The sequence below is a fragment of the Canis lupus genome, chromosome 1 (genome assembly GCF_048164855.1).
Source record: "Canis lupus baileyi chromosome 1, mCanLup2.hap1, whole genome shotgun sequence".
Lineage (NCBI taxonomy): Eukaryota > Metazoa > Chordata > Mammalia > Carnivora > Canidae > Canis > Canis lupus.
Window position 1 is genome coordinate 109,151,299 of NC_132838.1, and position 19,736 is coordinate 109,171,034.

Sequence of the window (19,736 nt, forward strand, 5' to 3'; positions counted from 1 at the left end):
ACCCCTGAGCTGTGTAACCACCACCACAAAGGAGACTCAGAAGTCTCATCACCCCAGCAAATGTCCTCCAGCTGCCTCTCTGTAGTCTGCCCCTCCCCCTCGTAACCCCTGGCAACCACCCATCTCTTCTCCGTCACCATAGTTTTTGCCTTTTCCAGAATGTCCTATAAATGGAATCATACAGTATGCAGCTTTCTGAATCTGACTGCTCTCACTTAGCGTAATACATTTAGAATTCATCCCTGTCACTGTGGGAAGTGAAAGTCCCTCTCAATTGTAAGTGGTATTCCACTAGAGAGATGTGTGGCAGATTGTTTCTTCACCCACCAGTCAGAAGGACATTTGAGTTGTTTCCAGTTTGGGGTGATTACTAAAAAAGCTGCTGCTGGGGGCACCTCAGTCAGAAGAGCAGGTGACTCTCTGTCTCAAGGTTGTGCATTTGAGCTCCACGTTGGGTGGAGAGATTACTTAAAAATAAGATATTTAGGGGCACCTGGGTGGCTAAGTCGGGTAAGCATCTGCCTTTGGCTCAGGTCATGATCCTGGAGTCCTGAGATCAAGCCCTGAGTTGGGCTCCTTGCTTAGCATGCAGTCTGCTTCTCTCTCTCCTCTCAGCTCATGCTCTCTCTGTGTGTGTGTTTCTCTAATAAATAAATAAAATCGTTAAAATAAATAAAGAAGATACAAAAAAGAAAGAAAAGAAGAAAGAGAGAGGGAAACAAAGAAAAAGAAAGAGAGAAAGAAAGAAAGAGAGAATCCTAAATCAAGTTTGAGGGGAATGAGGGGAAATGGGTCAGGTGAGGTGGGGTGGCACCTTTACTGCCATCTTTACGGCCAACGTTAAGTCCCCCACTCACCAAGGCGAAGTCTCCAGTCCGCAGTACCAGCATCTTCTGGGTATGTAAGAAATACAGAATCTCAGGCCCTGCCCCTGCTCTGCTGAATTAACCTGTATTTTTTTTTAAGATTTTATTTATTTATTCACGAGAGACACAGAGAGAGGGGCAGAGACACAGGCAGAGGGAGAAGCAGGCTCCCTGCGGGGAGCCCAGTGTGGGACTCAATCTAAGGACCCTGGGATCATGCCCTGAGCCAAAGGCAGACACTCAACCACTGAGCCACCCAGGTGCCCCTATAACCTGTATTTTAATAAGAGACCCATGTGCTTCCTGGACAACCTAAAGGCTAAGAAGTATGGGACTCGAGCATCACTGGGAGAAATCAGTTATGTTTCCTATTCTGCCCTCACTATACAGATGTTTTGTTTTGTTTTTAAAGATTTTATTTATTTATTCATGAGAGACACACACACAGAGAGGCAGAGACACAGGCAGAGGGAGAAGCAGGCTCCATGTAGGGAGCCTGATGTGGGACTCAATCCTGGGTCTCCAGGATCAGGCCCTGGGCCGAAGGTGGCGCTAAACCACTGAGCCACCAGGGCTGCCCTACACAGATGTTTTAAGCCTTGTCCTTTGTAGGATCTGTCTCTGTTGCATTTGGTCACGAGTGCATACACTTTATTTTTTTTAATATTTTTTTTCTTTATTTATTTATGATAGTCACACAGAGAGAGAGAGAGAGAGAGGCAGAGACACAGGCAGAGGGAGAAGCAGGCTCCATGCACCGGGAGCCCGACGTGGGATTCGATCCTGGGTCTCCAGGATCGCGCCCTGGGCCAAAGGCAGGCGCCAAACCACTGCGCCACCCAGGGATCCCGGGTGCATACACTTTAAAGTTTATTTACTTTTATGTAATTGCTACACTCATAACTCGAACTCATGACCCTGAGATCAGGAGTTGCTTGCTCTTCCAACTGAGCCAGCTAGGTGCCCCATACGTTTGCAACCAGCTGAAGATCTGAAATGAAGGCAGGATGTTTTCTTGGAAATAAACAATTTATATTATTCTCTAATTTTAAACTGTTTAACCTACACCCTCCCCCTAGAAGACCAAGTCTGAAGAAGGAAAAAAATAATAAACCACATGAGAAGAATGAAAATAGGACAAGATGTGGAGAAGACTCACAGTTTTGCTTACATTTCCAAGACAGAGAAAATGACTGAGGCAATGATTTGCATGACAGTAGTTTATGTGGGGGTTGATCTCAGGAAGCAGGAGAGAAGAGGTAGAGAACAAGGAACCAAGAGAAGAGGGAAAGGCCAGTAAAGGGCATTTTAATCGCTGGGGTACAATTGTGGGCAGGGGCTTGGCCCTGGTGGGGACCCTGGGAGGAAACACGCAGAATGTACCTCAGGATCTTCCCACGGAAGGATGGGGAAGCGGGGCATTGATGCCATCACACCCATCTGCCTTTGGGTATGGGTTGCCCCAACTTGGGAAACCGTAAACTCCTCCCACTTTGGTGGCCACACCTGAGATCCAAATAAGGTAAGTGATGCCAGATAAATCCATGAGGAGACACACTGATGCTGAACTGAGAGGCTGACCATGTGCTGCAAACTGTCGGCCCCAGCTGCAGGTGAACCTCCGTGGGGAGAGGCATCCACAGCATCTACTACACATGGATGACCCTTGAGATTTTTTTTAAGATTGTATTTATTTATTCATGGGAGACACAGAGAGAGAGGCAGAGACACAGGCAGAGGGAGAAGCAGGCTCCACTCAGGGAGCCTGATGTGGGACATGTGGGACTCGGTCGGGGGACCCCGGGATTATAACCTGAGCCCTTTGGTTATAATAAAAATAGGCAGATACTCAACCACTGAGCCACCCAGGTGCCCCTTGAGAATTTTTTTTTTTTACCAGAAAACTGTGTCTGCTCTGGCCAGAAGCAGTAATTCACTTTCTGTCCACACCTTTTTTTTTGATGAAATCAGTGTCTCTGCTTTGCCTCTAAATCAATGCTCAAAGAAAAATAATATAAAACTATCAAGTTTAAAGACTACTGAATTGTTACCTTTTCTGAAGCGCAAAATTGTCAGCGTGCCCAGGAGGCTCACATGTTTCAGTCAGGCTTGGAAGAAACTATACCCAATGAAGTGAAGCTAATAAGGCATGTAAAACAAGCATAATAAATATCCTTGGAGAACTAAGTTGGATATTGAAAATTTGAAGCAAGAAGAGGAGTTATGAAGTAGAACCTATCTGGAGACAAGGGATATGAACACTATAATTACTGAAATAAAGAACTCAATAGGTGTGTTAAATGGCAGGATAGATACAGTTTAAGAATAAAAGAATGAGGGATCCCTGGGTGGCGCAGCAGTTTGGCGCCTGCCTTTGGCCCAGGGCGCGATCCTGGAGACCCGGGATCGAATCCCACATCGGGCTCCCGGTGCATGGAGCCTGCTTTTCCCTCTGCCTATGTCTCTGCCTCTCTCTCTCTCTGTGTGACTATCATGAATAAATAAATTTAAAAAATCTTTAAAAAAAAAAAAGAATAAATGAATGAGCTGAAAATATGATCCCAAAAGGCATCTATATGGGACAAAGAGAGAGAAACTCTAAGGAAAAAATTAAGGTATGTGGATGATATAGATGAAAGTTCCAGGGGCACCTGGCTGCCTCAGTTGGTGGAGCATGCAACTCTTGATCTCAGGGTTTGAGCCCCACGTTGGGTGTAGAGATTACTTACGGAAATTTTTTTAAATGTTTTTAAGTGAATAAAATAAAAATATAATCAAGTTCTAACTTTTATCATATAGAATTTCTCTGGAAAAGATAAAAGAGAGAGTGGGTAGAGACACACTATGAAAAAAATATTACCTAAGGGGGCATCTGGGTGGCTCAGTCAGTTAAGCACCTGACCCTTGATTTCTGCTCAGGTCATCTCAGGGTCTTGAGATCAAGCCTCACATCAGGCTCTATGCTCAAGGGGGAGTCTGCTTCTCTCCCTCTCTTTCCCTCTGTCCCTACCCCTGCTCCCACTCTCTCTCTAAAATAAATAAATAAAATATTTTTAAAATCTATTAACTAAGAACGTTATAACTCATATTACTATAAATAAAAACTCAGAATATCAACCAAGAACTAAAGACACAATGCCTCATACTAAAATGTTTATTGTGGGATCCCTGGGTGGCGTAGCGGTTTGGCGCCTGCCTTTGGCCCAGGGCGCGATCCTGGAGACCCGGGATCGAGTCCCACATCGGGCTCCCGGTGCATGGAGCTTGCTTCTCCCTCTGCCTGTGTCTCTGCGCCTCTCTCTCTCTCTGTGACTATCATAAATAAAAAAAAAATTTTTTTTAAATAATAAAAAATAAATAAATAAAATGTTTATTGTATGATAAGCAAGACAGACTGGGGGGGGGGGATTTAAAAAAATATTAGCCAGATTTTAAAATATCATTGTATTAGGAAAAAAACACAAAAGCCTCCAGAAAAGGAGGAAAAAGAGGTTCCTTAAAAAAGAATACAAAATGGGGACACCTGGATGGCTCTGTGCTTGAGTGTCTTCAGCTTTGGTCATGATCCCAGGGTACTGGGATCGAGTCCTGCATCGGGCTCCTGCGAAGAGCCTGCTTCTCCTTCTGCCTGTGTCTCTGCCTCTCTCTCTCTCTCTCTCTCTCTGTCTCTCATGAATAAATAAATAAAATCTTTAAAAAAAAGAATACAAATCAATTTGGCATCCAACTTTTCCACGCCAAATCTAGATGCTAGGAGATAGTGTAGGAGCATCCCCCTTGTGGTGATAGACTACAGATCTGAATGTAGGATTGTTTTTGGTTTTGTTTTTGTTTTTAATTTATTCATGATAGACAGAGAGAGAGAGAGAGAGGCAGAGACACAGGCAGAGGGAGAAGCAGGCTCCATGCCAGGAGCCCGACATGGGACTCGATCCCGGGTTCCCAGGACTGCGCCCTGGGCCAAAGGCAAGCGCTAGGGATCCCTGGGTGGCGCAGCGGTTTGGCGCCTGCCTTTGGCCCAGGGCGCGATCCTGGAGACCCGAGATCGAATCCCACGTTGGGCTCCCGGTGCCTGGAGCCTGCTTCTCCCTCTGCCTGTGTCTCTGCCTCTCTCTCTCTCTCTCTGTGACTATCATAAATAAATAAAAATTAAAAAAAAAAAAAGGCAAGTGCTAAACAGCTGAGCCACCCAGGAATCCACCTGAATGTAGGATTGTATAACCAGATGAATGAAGGTGATATTCAAAAACTCAGATGGCTCCCTGCTCGTTGGGGAGCCTGCTTCTCCTTCTCCCTCTGCCCTTCTTTTCTGCTTGTGCTCTCTCACTTTTTCTCAAATAAATAAATAAATTCTTTTTAAAAAACTCAGAAAATTCCCCTCCCATTGACATTATTGGAAAGAACTTAGGACAAACAACAAGAGGAATTAATTTAGGAGGAAGTGACAAGTTTTCGAAACAAGGTGAGACATCAGTACTGACCACAGAAATAAATGCCTGTTCGTGCAAATGTGGCTAAAACAACAATGTGTCAATATGGGAGTTGCGGGGTGTAGAGGGAAGGCGGGGAAAGGAAGGTGAAGTCCTGCTTAGGTTCTTATCCTGTTTGTGGGGAGGATATACATATTGATGTGCTTCAAACACTGATAAGATAAGCACTGATGTGCTTCAAACACTGGGGGGCCTGGTGACTCAGTCAGTTAAGCATCAGACTCTTACTTTCAGCTCAGGTCATGATCTCCGGATTGGGAGATCAAGTCCCATGTGGGGCTCCCTGCTCAGCGGGGAGTCTGCTTCTCCCTCTGCCCCCCCACCTTGCTTGTGCTCTCTCTCTTGCTCACTCTCTCACACTCTCCCTCAAATAAATAAATAAATCTTTTTAAAAAATGAACAGAGGATCTAAATAGACATTTCTCCCACAGACAGCCAACAGGTGCTTGGAAAGGTGCTCTCCATCATTATCAGAAAAATGCAAGTCAAAACCACAATGAGATCTCACCTGTTAGAATGGCTTGTCAAAAAGACAAGAGGTAACAAGCCCTTAGCCAGGATGTGGAGAAAAGGGAATCCTCCTATACTATCAGTAGGGATGTAAATTGGTGCAGCCACTATGGAAAACCGCTATGGAATGTAAATCGGGTGCAACCAGTATAAAGAGTCCTCAAAAATTAAAAACATGGGGTGCCTGGAAAGCTCCATAGGTTGGGTGTCTGCCTTCGGCTCAGGTCATGATCTCGGGGTCCTGGGATAAAAGCCCCACATCAGGCTCCCTGCTCTGCAGGGAGTCTGCTTCTCTCTCTCCCTCCGTCCCTACCCTCCTGCTCATGCTCTCTCTCAAATAAAATTTTTAAAAAGAATAAGAAGTAGTAGTAGAATGTCATGATCAAATGTGAAGCACCTTACCACAATAAAGCTTTTTATTTTTTTGAAGACTTATTTATAAGGAGAGAGAAGGGAGAGCTGGCGGAGGGGCAGAGGGAGAGAACCTTCAAGCACACTCCCTGCTAGGCTCAGAGCCCCGAGGCAGGGCTCCCTCTCACAACCCCGGAGATTACAACCTGAACAAAACCAATGAATGACCAGTCGGTTGCTCAACCCACTGTGCCACCGGGGCATCGCCATAATACAGCTTTTTATTTTTATTTTTATTTTTTATTTTTATTTTTTTATTTATTTATGATAGTCACACAGAGAGAGAGACAGAGGCAGAGACACAGGCAGAGGGAGAAGCAGGCTCCATGCACCGGGAGCCTGACGTGGGATTCGATCCTGGGTCTCCAGGATCGCGCCCTGGGCCAAAGGCAGGCGCCAAACCGCTGCGCCACCCAGGGATCCCTATTTTTTATTTTTTTTAAACTTTTATTTATTTATGATAGGCACACAGTGAGAGGGAGAGAGAGGCAGAGACACAGGCAGAGGGAGAAGCAGGCTCCATGCACCGGGAGCCCGACGTGGGATTCGATCCCGGGTCTCCAGGACCGCGCCCTGGGCCAAAGGCAGGCGCCAAACCGCTGCGCCACCCAGGGATCCCCAATACAGCTTTTTAAATGACTGTGGCGCTTGTGGCAATTGAGCAAAGAGCTGAAGATGGAAAACTTACAGAAGATACCTAAATAGTCTGTTAAATCCGCTGGAGTATATAAGAGTCACCGTGTGCTATTTTTCACAACTTCACTAAAGTGTAAGTGATGTGCCTTAAACAGCACATATCGATGTGAAACAATCGCCACCATGAAGTGAACGAACATTTCCATGATGCCCAAAGGTTCTTTGCGCTTCTCTGTCATCGATCCCGCCTCCACCCTCCGCCCTCGGGAACCACAGATCTGCCTTCCATCAGGAGGGTTTAGTTAGAATTTCGTAGGCGTAGAATGGCCCAGGAGGAGGGGGTTTTCCTTGCTTGGCTCCTTTCACTCCATACGAGGCCCTGGACGTGCATCATGTTGCACGTACAGTTTGTTCCTTTTTCTAGAGAAGCTGTATCCCACTGTGGGGGGCGGGGGTGCAGAATTGTGGCCCCCCAGGTGCCCCACGCCTGTGGAACTGACCCCCCCAACAAGAGCCCTGAATGGCACGGCTCAGGGGAGGCCCCTGGTTGGCAATACTCCATGAGTGCGGTCACATAACATTGGCAGGAAAAATGAGGGCGGCCCCAGAACTCGGTGGGGACAGCCAGCCAGGAGCTCGCGCCTGGTCTCTCGGGGATGCTGCCCTGCGCACCCTGCCCCTTCACCTCTCTCCTTGCACAGTGGTGTCACGAACATGATTATAACAGCTCTTCTGGGTTCTGTGACTCACCAAACACCAGCATCATTGCGGGGACATGCGACCGACCCTCCTGTCCAGGTGTTTCTCAGCTTCTGCACCTCTCAGAAACCTGGCAATTTCATCTCCCCTTGGCTTCCGTCTTTAGCTTTCTTTCACCGGCCTCCCAGGTTCTCCCCTGCCTCACTGCCCTTGTCTCTCTCTCTTCTCTCTTCTCCACTTCCCTGCAGCACCTCTTCTCTTCCCAGAAACACCCATTTGAAGATGACGCCCCCCCACCACGTCCCATTCCTTACTTTGTCCCTCTCCGTAGCCCATGGCGCACCACGACCTGGTCTCCTTCCCAGAATTCTCGTCCCCTCTCTTGTCAGAGAGTTCCCCTCCCCTACGTCAGCCTGGATTCCAGCATTTCCCTCCTCCCTCCTTCTCCTGGCCTCATTTCCTCCTCCACCAGTGTCTTCCTCTGGCCCCCAACACCTGCCCTGCTCGGTGATATTGTGTCTCAGGGTCCTTCTCTCTCTCTCGGGTCCCCCTAGCTCTCTGTCTCTCCTTTCCCAGTCTCTCCACCTCTCCATCTCCCCATCTTCCCCCCGACTTTCTGTTCTGTTTCTCTCTTCCTTGGCACCCCACTTCTCTTCTCCATACCCCAGTCCTTCGGCCACTCCACCCATCAGTCTCCCTCCTTCCCAATCTCACAAGCATTCTGTCTTTCTCGAGATTTCTGTCCCCGTACTTGTCTCCTGGTTTCCATCTCTCCATCTCTTGATGTCTCTTTGTACCGCCATTTCTCCTTCACGTTGGGCCACAGAGACTCCCCACTACCCGAGGTGCCACAGCACCCACCCCACCCCACATCTCAGCTCCCACCGCCCTCCCACCTGCACTGTCGCCTCTGTCACATCCCTGCCCCTGCCCCCTGCCTGACAAGTTGCCTCAAGAGCTGCTGGAATTACAGCTGCCTCTTCTCTCTTGACAAAAACCACATCTTATTCTTCTTCTCACAATGGAGTGGGGACTTCAGAACATCACCAACCAGAGGGCAGATAACAAGAAACGCTCCTCTTATTCCAGATCCAATCCAGTGCAAGCATTGCCTAGGTGTTCACCAACATTGCTTCTATCTTCTACCAGCAGGGAAATATTTCAGTCACCCAAAGTCCTGAGCCCCAGGCCTCCTGAGCAGCAAGGACAGATAAGAAAGAGATTTCTCGGGCTCTGACCATTGCTCTGAAAGAGAACTGGTGGACAGCGGCTAAACGATCTCCAGAACGTTTACTGCCACACCAAGAGGAGCTAGGAAGGGCCCATGGTGTCTCAGTTAACTAGCACTGTTGATATAGACTGAATACTTGTCCTCCCCCAAGATGTGTATGGCCAAACGTCATCCCCCAGTGTGATGTGATTAGGAAGCAGGGACTTGGGAGTGATGAGAATGGGAGAGTTGAGCTCTCATAAATGGGATCAGTCTTTTATTTATTTTTATTTATTTATTTATTTTTAAGATTTGAGAGAGTGTGTGTGTGCATGAGCAGGGGGAGGAGCAGAGGGAGAGGGAGAGAATCCTCAAGCAGACTCTCCGCTGAGCACGAAGCCTGATGCAGGGCTCCATCCCACAATCCTGAGATCATGACCTAAGCCAAAACCATGAGTTGGACCTCAACCAACTGAGCCACCCAGGCGTCCCAGAGATTTTATTTTTATTTATTTATGTATTTATGTATTTATGTATTTATTTATTTATTTAAATTTATTTATTCATGAGAGACACAGAGAGAGAGACAGGCAGAGACATAGGCAGAGGGAGAAGCAGGCTCCATGCAGGGAGCCCGACGTGGGACTCGATCCAAGGTCCCCAGGATCATGCCCTGGGCCAAAGGTAGTGCTAAACCGCTGAGCCACCCGGGCTGCCTGAGATTTTATTTTTTAGGTCATCTTCACACCCAATTTGGGGCTCAAACTCAGAACCCCAAGATCAAGAGCTGCCTGCTCCACTGACTGAGCCAGCCTGGTGCCCCAGGATCGGTGCCCTTACACATAGGACCCCAAGGGGTGCTCACTCTTTCTGCCATGTGAAGGCACCACAAGAAGATGGCCATCTGTAAACTGGGATGTGGGAATCTGCTGGCACCCTGACCATGAACTTCTAGCCTCCAGAGCCATAAGAAATATCTGTTGTTTTAGTTGCTCAGTCTATGGTAATTTGCCATAGCAGCCCTAATGGACCAAGACGGCTATGTAATAAATATCCCCAAATATTAACAGCTTAAAACAATACCTTTGCTGTCTCTCACAAGTCTATGGGTGGGCTGGATGGGTTTTTGGTCTTGGATGAGCTCATCCATGCATACGCAGCCAGCTGTGGTTGGGGAGGTGGCTCTGTCTCAGGGAGTTGGCAGGATACCAGCTGGGTGGCTTTGATCTACCTGGTGCAGTCTCTGGTCCTCCAGCAGGGCAACCTAGGCTGATTCCCAGGACAGTGGACACTCTAAGAGAACAAGCAGAAGGCACGACTCTTGAGACCTAGACTCAAGACAGGCAGCACATCACGTCTGTCACATTCTATTGGTCAAGGCCAGCCCCAATTTAAGGGGTGGGGAAACTGATTCCCCACACTGAGAGGAGGAACTAGAAAGTCACAATGCAAAGGGCATAGGTGGTGGGGGGGGCTTTGAAGGCCAATCTGTTTTTTTAATTGTGACACAGACGGACAACTGTGAGCCTATTCTTTTATATAAATCTAAAGAGAATGCAATTTCTCCAGATCAAAAAGAGTGCCTTTTGGGGCGCCTGGGTGGTTCAGCTGGTTAAGTGTCTGCCTTTGGCTCAGGTCATGATCTCAGGGTCCTGGGATTGAGCCCCACGTTGGGCTCCCTGATCAGCAGGGAGTCTGCTTCTCTCTCTCGCCCTGCCCCTCCCCCCACTCATTCTCTCTCTCTGTCAAATATATAATAAAATATTTTTTAATGTACTATATCTTTTTTTTTTTTTAATTTACTTGTGATAGTCACAGAGAGAGAGAGAGAGAGAGAGAGGCAGAGACACAGGCAGAAGCAGGCTCCATGCACCGGGAGCCTGATGTGGGATTCGATCCCGGGTCTCCAGGATCGCGCCCTGGGCCAAAGGCAGGCGCTAAACCGCTGTGCCGCCCAGGGATCCCCTATATCTTATTTTTTTTAAATAGGGTGTCTTTCACAGATCTGCAGAACATGTGACTTGTGTTTCAAAGCAAGGAAAACCCCATTTGTGATAGTCATTAGGGATGTTCTCAAACATTTCAGCTCTCCTTCTGGGCACATGGTAGGGTTACACACCCCCACCTACCTGAAGTTTGGCAGGACCATGTGACTTCCCTTACCCAATGAAACATGAGAAGGACTACATGCCACTTCAGCATGGAAATTTTAAGAACCAGGACACACTCCACCATATTGTAAATTTTCCCTTGGCCAAGGCAACTAGGCGGTGGCTGCTTCACCAGCCTGGATCCCAGAATGAAGACAACAACTACATGGAGTAGCACTCCCAGCTGACCCATGCTGGACATGGTAAATGGGTGAGAAATAAACCTTTGTTGTTTCAAGCTTTGAGAATGCGAAGGAGATTATTGCAGCATAACCTAGTTTATACTGACTAATCTACTCTAGGTATTTTAAGCATAAAGGACTTGAACACAGAGGCACCTGGGTGGCTCAGCAGTTGAGTGTCTGCCTTTGGCTCAGGGCGTGATCCTGGGGTCCTGGGATTGAGTCCCACATTGGGCTCCCTGCAGGGAGCCTGCTTCTCGATTCTGCCTTTCTCTGTGTGTCTCTCATTAATAAATAAAATCTAAAAAAAAAAAAAAAAGTATCTAACAGGGAATTCAGTGATTCAAAAGTCATAGGGTGCAGCTACTATGCAAAACAATTGGACAGTTCCTCAAAAAGTTAAGCACAGAATTACAATATGACCCAGCAATGCTGGTCCTAAATATATACAAAAAAGAATTGAAAACAGGGATCAAACAGATACTCACTTGCCAATATTCATTGTAGCATTATTCACAACAGCCAAAAGGTGGGAACAACCCAAGTGTCCATCAACAGATGAACATATAAACAAAATGAGGTATATACATACAATAGAATATTATTCAGGCATAAAAAAAGAATGAAATTCTGATACATACTCCAACATGAACGAACCTCAAAGATGTCATACTAAGTGAAATGAGCCACAGACTAAAGGACAAATATTGTATGATTCTACTTATGTGAAATATCTAGAATAGGCAAATTCAGGGTGCCTGGGTGTCCCAGTCAGTAAGCATCAGACTCTTGATCTTAGCTCAGGTCTTGATCTCAGGGTAGTGAGTTCAGGCCCTGCATTGGGCTCCAATCTGGGTGTGGAGCCCGTTTTTTTATTAATTAATTAATGTAAAATAAATAATTTTTAAAAAGAATGGGCAGGGCACCTGGGTGGCTTAGTCAGTTAAGCATCTACGTTCAGCTCAGGTCATGATCTCAGGGTCCTGGGATTGAGTCCTGCATCGGGCTCCCTGCTTAGCAGGAAGCTTGCTTCTCCCTCTCCCTCTGCCTGCTATTCCCCCTGCCTGTGCTCTCTCACTTTCTCTGTCAAATAAATAAATAAAATATTTAAAAATAATAATAATAAGATAATATAATAATACAACAGAAGGTACTTTTTTTTAAGATTTTAAGTAATTGGGACACCTGGGTGGCTCAGCTGTTGAGCATCTGCCTTTGGCCCAGGGCGTGATCCTGGAGTCCCGGGATTAAGTCCCACATCAGGCTCCCCGCAGGGAGCCTGCTTCTCTCTCTGTCTATGTCTCTGCCTCTCTCTGTGTGTCTTTCATGAATAAATAAATAAAATCTTAAAAAAAAAATAAGATTTTAAGTAATCTCTCCACGCAACATGGGGCTCAAACGTACAAACCCTGAGATCAAGAGCCGCAGACTGAGCCAGCCATGTGCCCCAAGATCAGAAGGTAGATTAAAGCTTAAGGTGCTGGGGGGAGGAAGAAATGAGTACTTATTGCTTAATGGGAACAGAGTTTCTATATGAATCCCATTTATGAGGGCTCTGCCCTCATGACCTAAGCACATCTCAACATACCAACTATGAAGGTTAAATTTCAATGTATGATTTTTGAAAGAACATTCAGTCCATAGCAATCACCACGACCATCATCATCACCGTAACTATCACCACCACCACCTTCGTCACCAACATTATCAGCATTACTATCATCATCATCCTCTTCCTCCTCCTCCTCATCGTCGTCATCCTGGCTGTCTTGGCTTGAGTTTCCTCAAAAGCAAACTCTTAGAGACCTTGAGTAGAGATAGCTTTTAAAGAAGGGGATTCCAGAAATCCTAAGTGAGAAATGTGACACAGGAAAGGGGAGAATTCTCTCTTTTTTTTTTTTTTTTTTTAGATTTCATTTTTTAGGGATGCCTGGGTGGCTCAGCGGTTGAGTGTCTGCCTTCAGCTCAGGTCATGATCCCAGGATCAGGGATCAAACCTCGCATTAGGCCCCCTGCATGGAACCTGCTTCTCTCTCTGCCTATGTCTCTGTCTCTCTGTGTGTTGCTCATGAATAAATACGTATCTTTTAAATTTTTTCATTTTTCAATAATCTTCCCCAATGTGTGGCTCAAACTCACAACCCTGAGATCAAGAGTCACGTACTCTGGGACTGAGCCAGCCAGGTGCCCCAGGAAAGGGAAAAATGCAATTAAAGGGTATGCTCATGAGTAGATCACGGTCAAGGGAAAGTGGGGCTTAATCTCACAGGGATCAGCTGAAAATCTAAGCAAAATGTGCCTCAAATTTGTCTCCATAGAGGAGATTGAGAAGCTGAGGCACTCGTCCAGCCACTGTCATGATCCATAGGCTAAGGGTTGCCATGGAAACATAGATTTATTTATGTATTACTATATTATGAGTCTCAAACAAAGCTTTTTAGAAGTGCTTGTATTAGCTCTCATGGTTCTGTGGATGGGCTTCCGGACAGTTCTCACACAGGGCCTCTCACTCAGTTGCAGTCGGATGGCGGCTGGCACTGTACTCATCTGAAAGTTGGAGGGGGATGGATGTCCCAGGTGACTTGCTCACATGGTTGGCAGTTGCTTCTGGCTACCAAGTGGAAGCACAGCTGGGATTCTCAACCAGAGTGCCTACACTCGGGCTGTCCCTATGGTTTGAGCTGAGAAGCAAAACGAGCAGTGAAATGGGCACAGTTTAGAATCAGATCGCCCGGTTTTCATCTTCCCACTGACGTCTCCACCCGCCCCCCTCCCCCCCACACACACACTTGCTGCTCTGTAAATTATTCCTTAACCTCTCTGGGGTGCCATATTAACATTAATGCCTCTTATTATACCATCCCTGCTCGGACGCCTGTACTTGAGTTCTCAGTTTCAGATTTGAGCACAGCATCCAAGTCCTACCATTCCACCTCCCACCTCACTCCCTGGCCTAGGCTGGGACACAACCAACTGGGCAGTTCAGCATACCCTTCAGAAGTCTCCATTGCATCCACCTCATCTCCTTGGAAGGAAGGTACTGCTCATCCCTTTACATCAAGCATATCATACCATGCAACTTGCTTGGCCAGTAGGATGAAGGCACACAGAGCACAGACATACTATTGTAGTGGGGCTCACACCTCTGCCATTATTATGAGAAGAACATTCCTGGGACACCCACGCTTTGGATGCACCTGCCAAGGCCAGCCAAGATCAACCTGCCCACAAACACCTGAGGAAGTCCAGTCAAGATCAGCAAGCCCCCCAACCATGCACAGCCCCAAACAACCAAGCCCCAGATAACCTCAGACATAAGGGAGAGGCCAGTTAAGATCAGCAGAGACTTCCAAACACAATCAGCTGACCCTCAGCCAATCCCCCCATGCATGTGCTAAATAGACATCGTATATCACACACAGGTTTTGGTTCTTTATTGTCCAATGAGTGAACTATTACCAGCAGTATATCCACGGACTCATCATCATTACATAGCTGCAGTGTGACTATGTGACCACTAGATCATTTCATTTATGATCCATGGGCCACTTGGCAAGATGGTGCCAGGAATGTTGCAGGAAATTGTACCCAGAACCAGATGTTAAATGTACATGACCTGGAAGGCTAAAGGCAGTTTTACAACCATGTAAGTTTCAGGATGATGCGGTTGGGGGATTAACAGGCTTGAAAAGCCCATGCTTGGGACTTCCCATGAATCGGCTAGACTTCACCCAGATTCTTCCAGAAGCTAGATGACTGGTAACATTGCAACAGATCAAATGCAGAAGCAGCTATGAGCATCCAGTTGCTTCTATTGAGTGAGACATCAAGTATTCTCAAAAATGTGGGCAGCCCCGGTGGCTCAGCGGTTTAGCGCCACCTGCAGCCCAGGGCCTGATCCTGGAGACCCAGGATCGAGTCCCGTGACAGGCTCCCTGCATGAAGTCTGCTTCTCCCTCTGCCTGTCTCTGCCTCTCTCTCTCTCTCCCTGTGTCTCTAATGAATAAATAAAATCTTAAAAAAATATATTCTCAAAAGTGTGAAATCTTGCCACTCTTCTGATTAGATTTTTATTTTGGAAAACACATCATTTTTCATTTAAAATGTTGCTTATGTTAAAAAGCAAGGAGTTTCCAAATGTCCATCAACAGATGAAAGGATTGGGGTGCCGGGTGGCTCAGTCAGTTAAGCATCCGATTCTTTATTTTGGCCAGGGTCATGATCTCAGGGTTGCTGGATGGAGCCCTGCATCGGCTCCGTGCTGGGCATGGAGTCTGCTTAGATTCTTTCTCTCCCTCTACCTCTGCCTCTTCCCCCTACCTTGCTCGAGCTTGGTCTCAAAACAAACAAAAAATATGAATGGATAAACCAAATGTGATATATACATTCAATGGAATATTACTTGGCCTTAAAAAGGGAGGAAGTTCTGATACCTGATACTGCATGGATGAAACTTGAAACATGCTAAGTGGAATGAGACAGACACAAAAGGACAAATATTGGATGATTCCACTTATAAGGCACAGAGAACCAACAAGAGGCAGAAAGTAGACTGGAGGGGATCCCCGGGTGGCTCAGCGGTTTAGCACCTGCCTTCAGCCCAGAGCATGATCCTGGAGACCCGGGATTGAGTCCCACATCAGGCTCCCTGCATGGGGCCTACTTCTCCCTCTGCCTGTGTCTCTGTCTCTCTCTCTCTCTCTCTCTCTCTGTGTGTGTGTGTGTGTGTATCTATCATGAATAAATAAATAAAATCTTAAAAAAAATAGACTAGAGGTTACTTGGGGTTGGGGAGGCAGGAGAATGGGGAATATTGTTTTGTTTGATGGGTGCCAAGTTTCAGTTTGGAAAGATGAAAACATCCTGGAAAGGAATGGTAGTGATTCTTTTTTTGTTGTTTTTAAAGATTTTATTTATTTATTCATGAGAGACACAGAGAGAGGCAGAGACACAGGCAGAGGGAGAACCAGGCTCCCTGTGGGGAGTCCGACATAGGACTCGATCCCAGAACCCCTGGATCACGACCTGAGCCAAAGGCAGATGCTCAAACACTGAGCCACCCAGGTCCCCCGGTCCTCAATAATTTTTAAGGATGTAAAAAAAATCCTGAGAGTAACAAGTTTGAGAACCTCTGCTCCATGATCAGCTGAGCTGAGCCTGAGCTAACTGTTCCTGACTCATCTCTGCAAGAATTGAAAAACTGATTAAAGGGCAAAATATGTAGTTTTACATTTCTTCTGGCCAAAGCAGACAGGCGACCTCTCGTGGAAATACAGAGTATTGCTTGGCGGCAAAAATTCTCAGTAATTTTGCAGAGGATAGATGGTCACACACGGACACAATCAAACACTCACATAAACTCTCACACAGACCCACATATGCACACGCATTCACACACACACAGCAATATGTAACACACACAAGAGACACAGCCTTACATTTGGACACATAGTCACACCCACATATGCACAAGATGCTAAAAATAGCACATGATTAACAAAGGGGACCTAGTAAATGACCACAGTTCTCTCTCTCTCTCTTTCTTTTTTTTTTTTTTTTTGTAATGGAAAATGAGTTTCTTCCCAAAGCCATTAAATAAATGTTGAACAAGTAATTAAGATGAATCTAGGTTTGGCTGCATGCCCAATTACAGGCCCACAATCCCTTAGCAGAGTTCCTTGGGGACAGATGCATTTCAGAACGCAGAATTGTTCCAGTTTTAGAAAGGTAATTCTGAACCAATGCTGTATTTTGCGTAACACTCCCAGGGGTCTGAGGCAGCCCCCTCCCCATCAGACGTGTTAATATTTTTGCAGCAAATCACGTGTGAAAATTCACACCAGAAGGAGATAGAGTGTGAATAACTCACATTAGTTGATCTGCCACCATGTGACACTGAGCCAAAAGTGGACACTGGACACTACCCCCACCAAAGAGATATTTTTTGGTTGTTACCACTTTTTCGAATTCGGAATTGTGGGTAAGGGACAAGAGATAATTATTAGCAGGCCCCTTGCACGTGCATCTTCGCACATTCCTGCTCTGATTGTAAACCTTGGATTCCAGGCCTGGGATAGGCGCGGGGAGGACGGCGACTCTTCGGCGCCCCCTCCTGGTAGTCCCACCCCTTGCAGTTCGGCTGCAGACTTGGGAGGTCCACCAGCTTGGGCCTCATCCAGCGATGGGTCCTGATTGGTCTAAACCTTCGGAGTAATCCCGCCTTCACTTGCCAGGGAGTGGATGAACCCACGCCTTGACCAACCGCACCTGACGGCCCTTGGCACAGGCATTGGGTCCAGGTTTGTCAAGTGACCGGCGCTGATCCAATCAAATCAAAGGAAAGCCCTTCGGCGCGCCAAGAGGGGCCAGGCCTCCGTCTCTCCAGGGATGGGAATGAGTTCACCGGTCCCTGGGTCTGTGGGCACTCCGCGAAGCCGCTTGAGGATGAGGTTGACTCTATGCACAGAAAGAACTAGAAACAGTTTATGGTGCTGTTCAGCTCTCCTTTTAAGGGATCCTGCTGCTGGGGGGCCCAGCTGTCCAACAGCGCCACCGCAGTGGTGCCAGGGCCATGCTTCCCCGCGGCTCCTCCCAATCACACACACACACACACACACACACACACACACACACACATTTTGACCACCCACTTTTCCCCCCAGGCCACCAACTTGATCTAGCCACCACTGTCCACCATTGTCCCTCACCTGAACGGCGGCAGCGGCATTCCCCCCCACCCCCCCACTCCCCCCCCCCCCCAGGCTTCCACCCTTGCCCCCCAGAGCTCATTCCCACCCGGCAATGAGAGAGTCCTGTTAACACCTAAGTTGGCTCTCCCCCTCCCCAGCTCACAAACCTCTCATGGCTTCACCTCACTCAAAGTAAAAGCCAAAGTCCTCACCATGGCCCGAGGCCCTGCACAATCTGCCCCCCTTCTATCTCTGGGCTCAGCTTCTCCTGCTCTCTCCATCACTCACTCTGCTCACTCCCTGGCCTCTCAGTGCTTCCTTGAACAAGCCGAGCACCTGAGCCTCGAGGCCACCACCCTTGCTGTTCCCACTTCCTGGAACACACTTCCCTCAGAGATCTGCATGCCTTGCCCTCGCTTCTACCCAGTGACCAACAACTCCATCATTCCCTGTCACCTTTACCATGATTATTTTCCTCCTTGGTGCTCCTTATGACCAGACATAACATATATCTAAGTTACTAGTCATATTTTTTTGCCTGTCTCTCCAGGGATAGGTCCGCTCCCTTGAGAGCAGAGAGTCTTGCTTGTTTCAGAGCTGTGACCCTGGTGCCTAAAATAAGGCCTGGCACATAGTAAAGGCTCAAAAAATGCTTTTAATTACTGCAAAATTAACAGACCCGCAGCAAAAGAGAGACACAGAGAAACCAAGGGACGGGGAGAAACAAAGCTGGGGAGAAGAGGGCCGGAAGCTAGAGAGAGAGACCAGTGGGGACAGAGATGCAGCAGTCTCCACCCCCAACTCACCACTTGCTGGTGTCCAGAGCTCTGGGCTGACTCCATATCCCTTGGGATCCAAGCTATGTTTTTTTTAATCCCTGAGGGACAGAGGTGGGTGGAGAGAAAGAACATGTGATGCTGTTCTGTTCGAGAGGCTGCAGATCACTAGTTTATTTAATCCTCACAAACACTGTAAGAGTAGTAACTGACATCTTCATCTTACAGGACCAGGAAGGTTGAGTAACTTGCCCAAGGTCACACAGCTAGCGAGAGGAAGAGTGGGGATTTGAATCTGGGCATCCTGGCCCCAAAGGCAGTGCCGTTCACCATCACCTGTGCTAACTGTAAAGCGGTGCTGGCTTTCTGAGTTCCCCTTCGGTCTGGAGACACCCTCTGGGAAGTGGTGCTGGAAGGGTAGAAAGAAGGAAGGAGGGTAACCAGAATGACATTCTCAGCCCGGTCCGTATCCACAGATGTCCTGGCCTGAGGGAGGAGGCTCAGCTTCACTCTCCTGGGAAAGTCTCCAGTTCAAAGACAGAAAAACCACTTCCTGTGTACAGGGTCCCATGCCCTGCCCAGACCCAGGTCTCAGTCTTCTGAGTGGGAAGATAGATTCAACTATCTTTGACTCTTTCAGCAGGACTCAAGTTCCTCTGCTTCGGTTTACCAGGAGCATTCCAGACCAGAGGCTGTAGTCGTCTTCAAAGGCAGCACAGTGCTGGTAACTTCTGTGATTTCCATGGAGATAGAGAAGCCCACTACCACTGCTGTCCACCCTCATCTCTCAGAGCCCAAGAAGAAGGCCTCATCCCCTCCCGGCAGCATCCCGACGTCTCAGGGTGACTTAGCTCCTGTCCCTGACATTATAATTATACTAATCACAATCCCCAACACCCAAATTCTTGCCAAATCATCCCACTTTTCCACTCATCTCCTGTGCTGTAACAGGAGGGCAGACCTGCTTCTCCTCAGAGGCCCTTGTCTTCTGCCCCAAGTACACAGAAAGCTGGCAAGTCCTTCACACTGTCTGACCTTCAACTGCCCTGTTGCAGATAAGCTTCCTCTCCTCATCCCAAAACTACACGATGGTGGTGGGAGAGAAAAGCCCCCGCTC

At 47.4% G+C, this 19,736-nt stretch overlaps 1 protein-coding gene across 1 annotated transcript in view; it reads right to left on the reverse strand.

Moving 5' to 3' along the window:
* The window catches only part of C5AR1 (complement C5a receptor 1), a 45,073-nt gene extending 25,337 nt beyond the window's left edge, over positions 1–19,736 (reverse strand). The window contains exon 1 of the mRNA XM_072773669.1: positions 18,650–19,736. Within this exon, the coding sequence (XP_072629770.1) occupies positions 18,650–18,754 (105 nt within the window). The 5' untranslated portion in view covers positions 18,755–19,736. The remainder of the gene's footprint in view (positions 1–18,649) is intronic.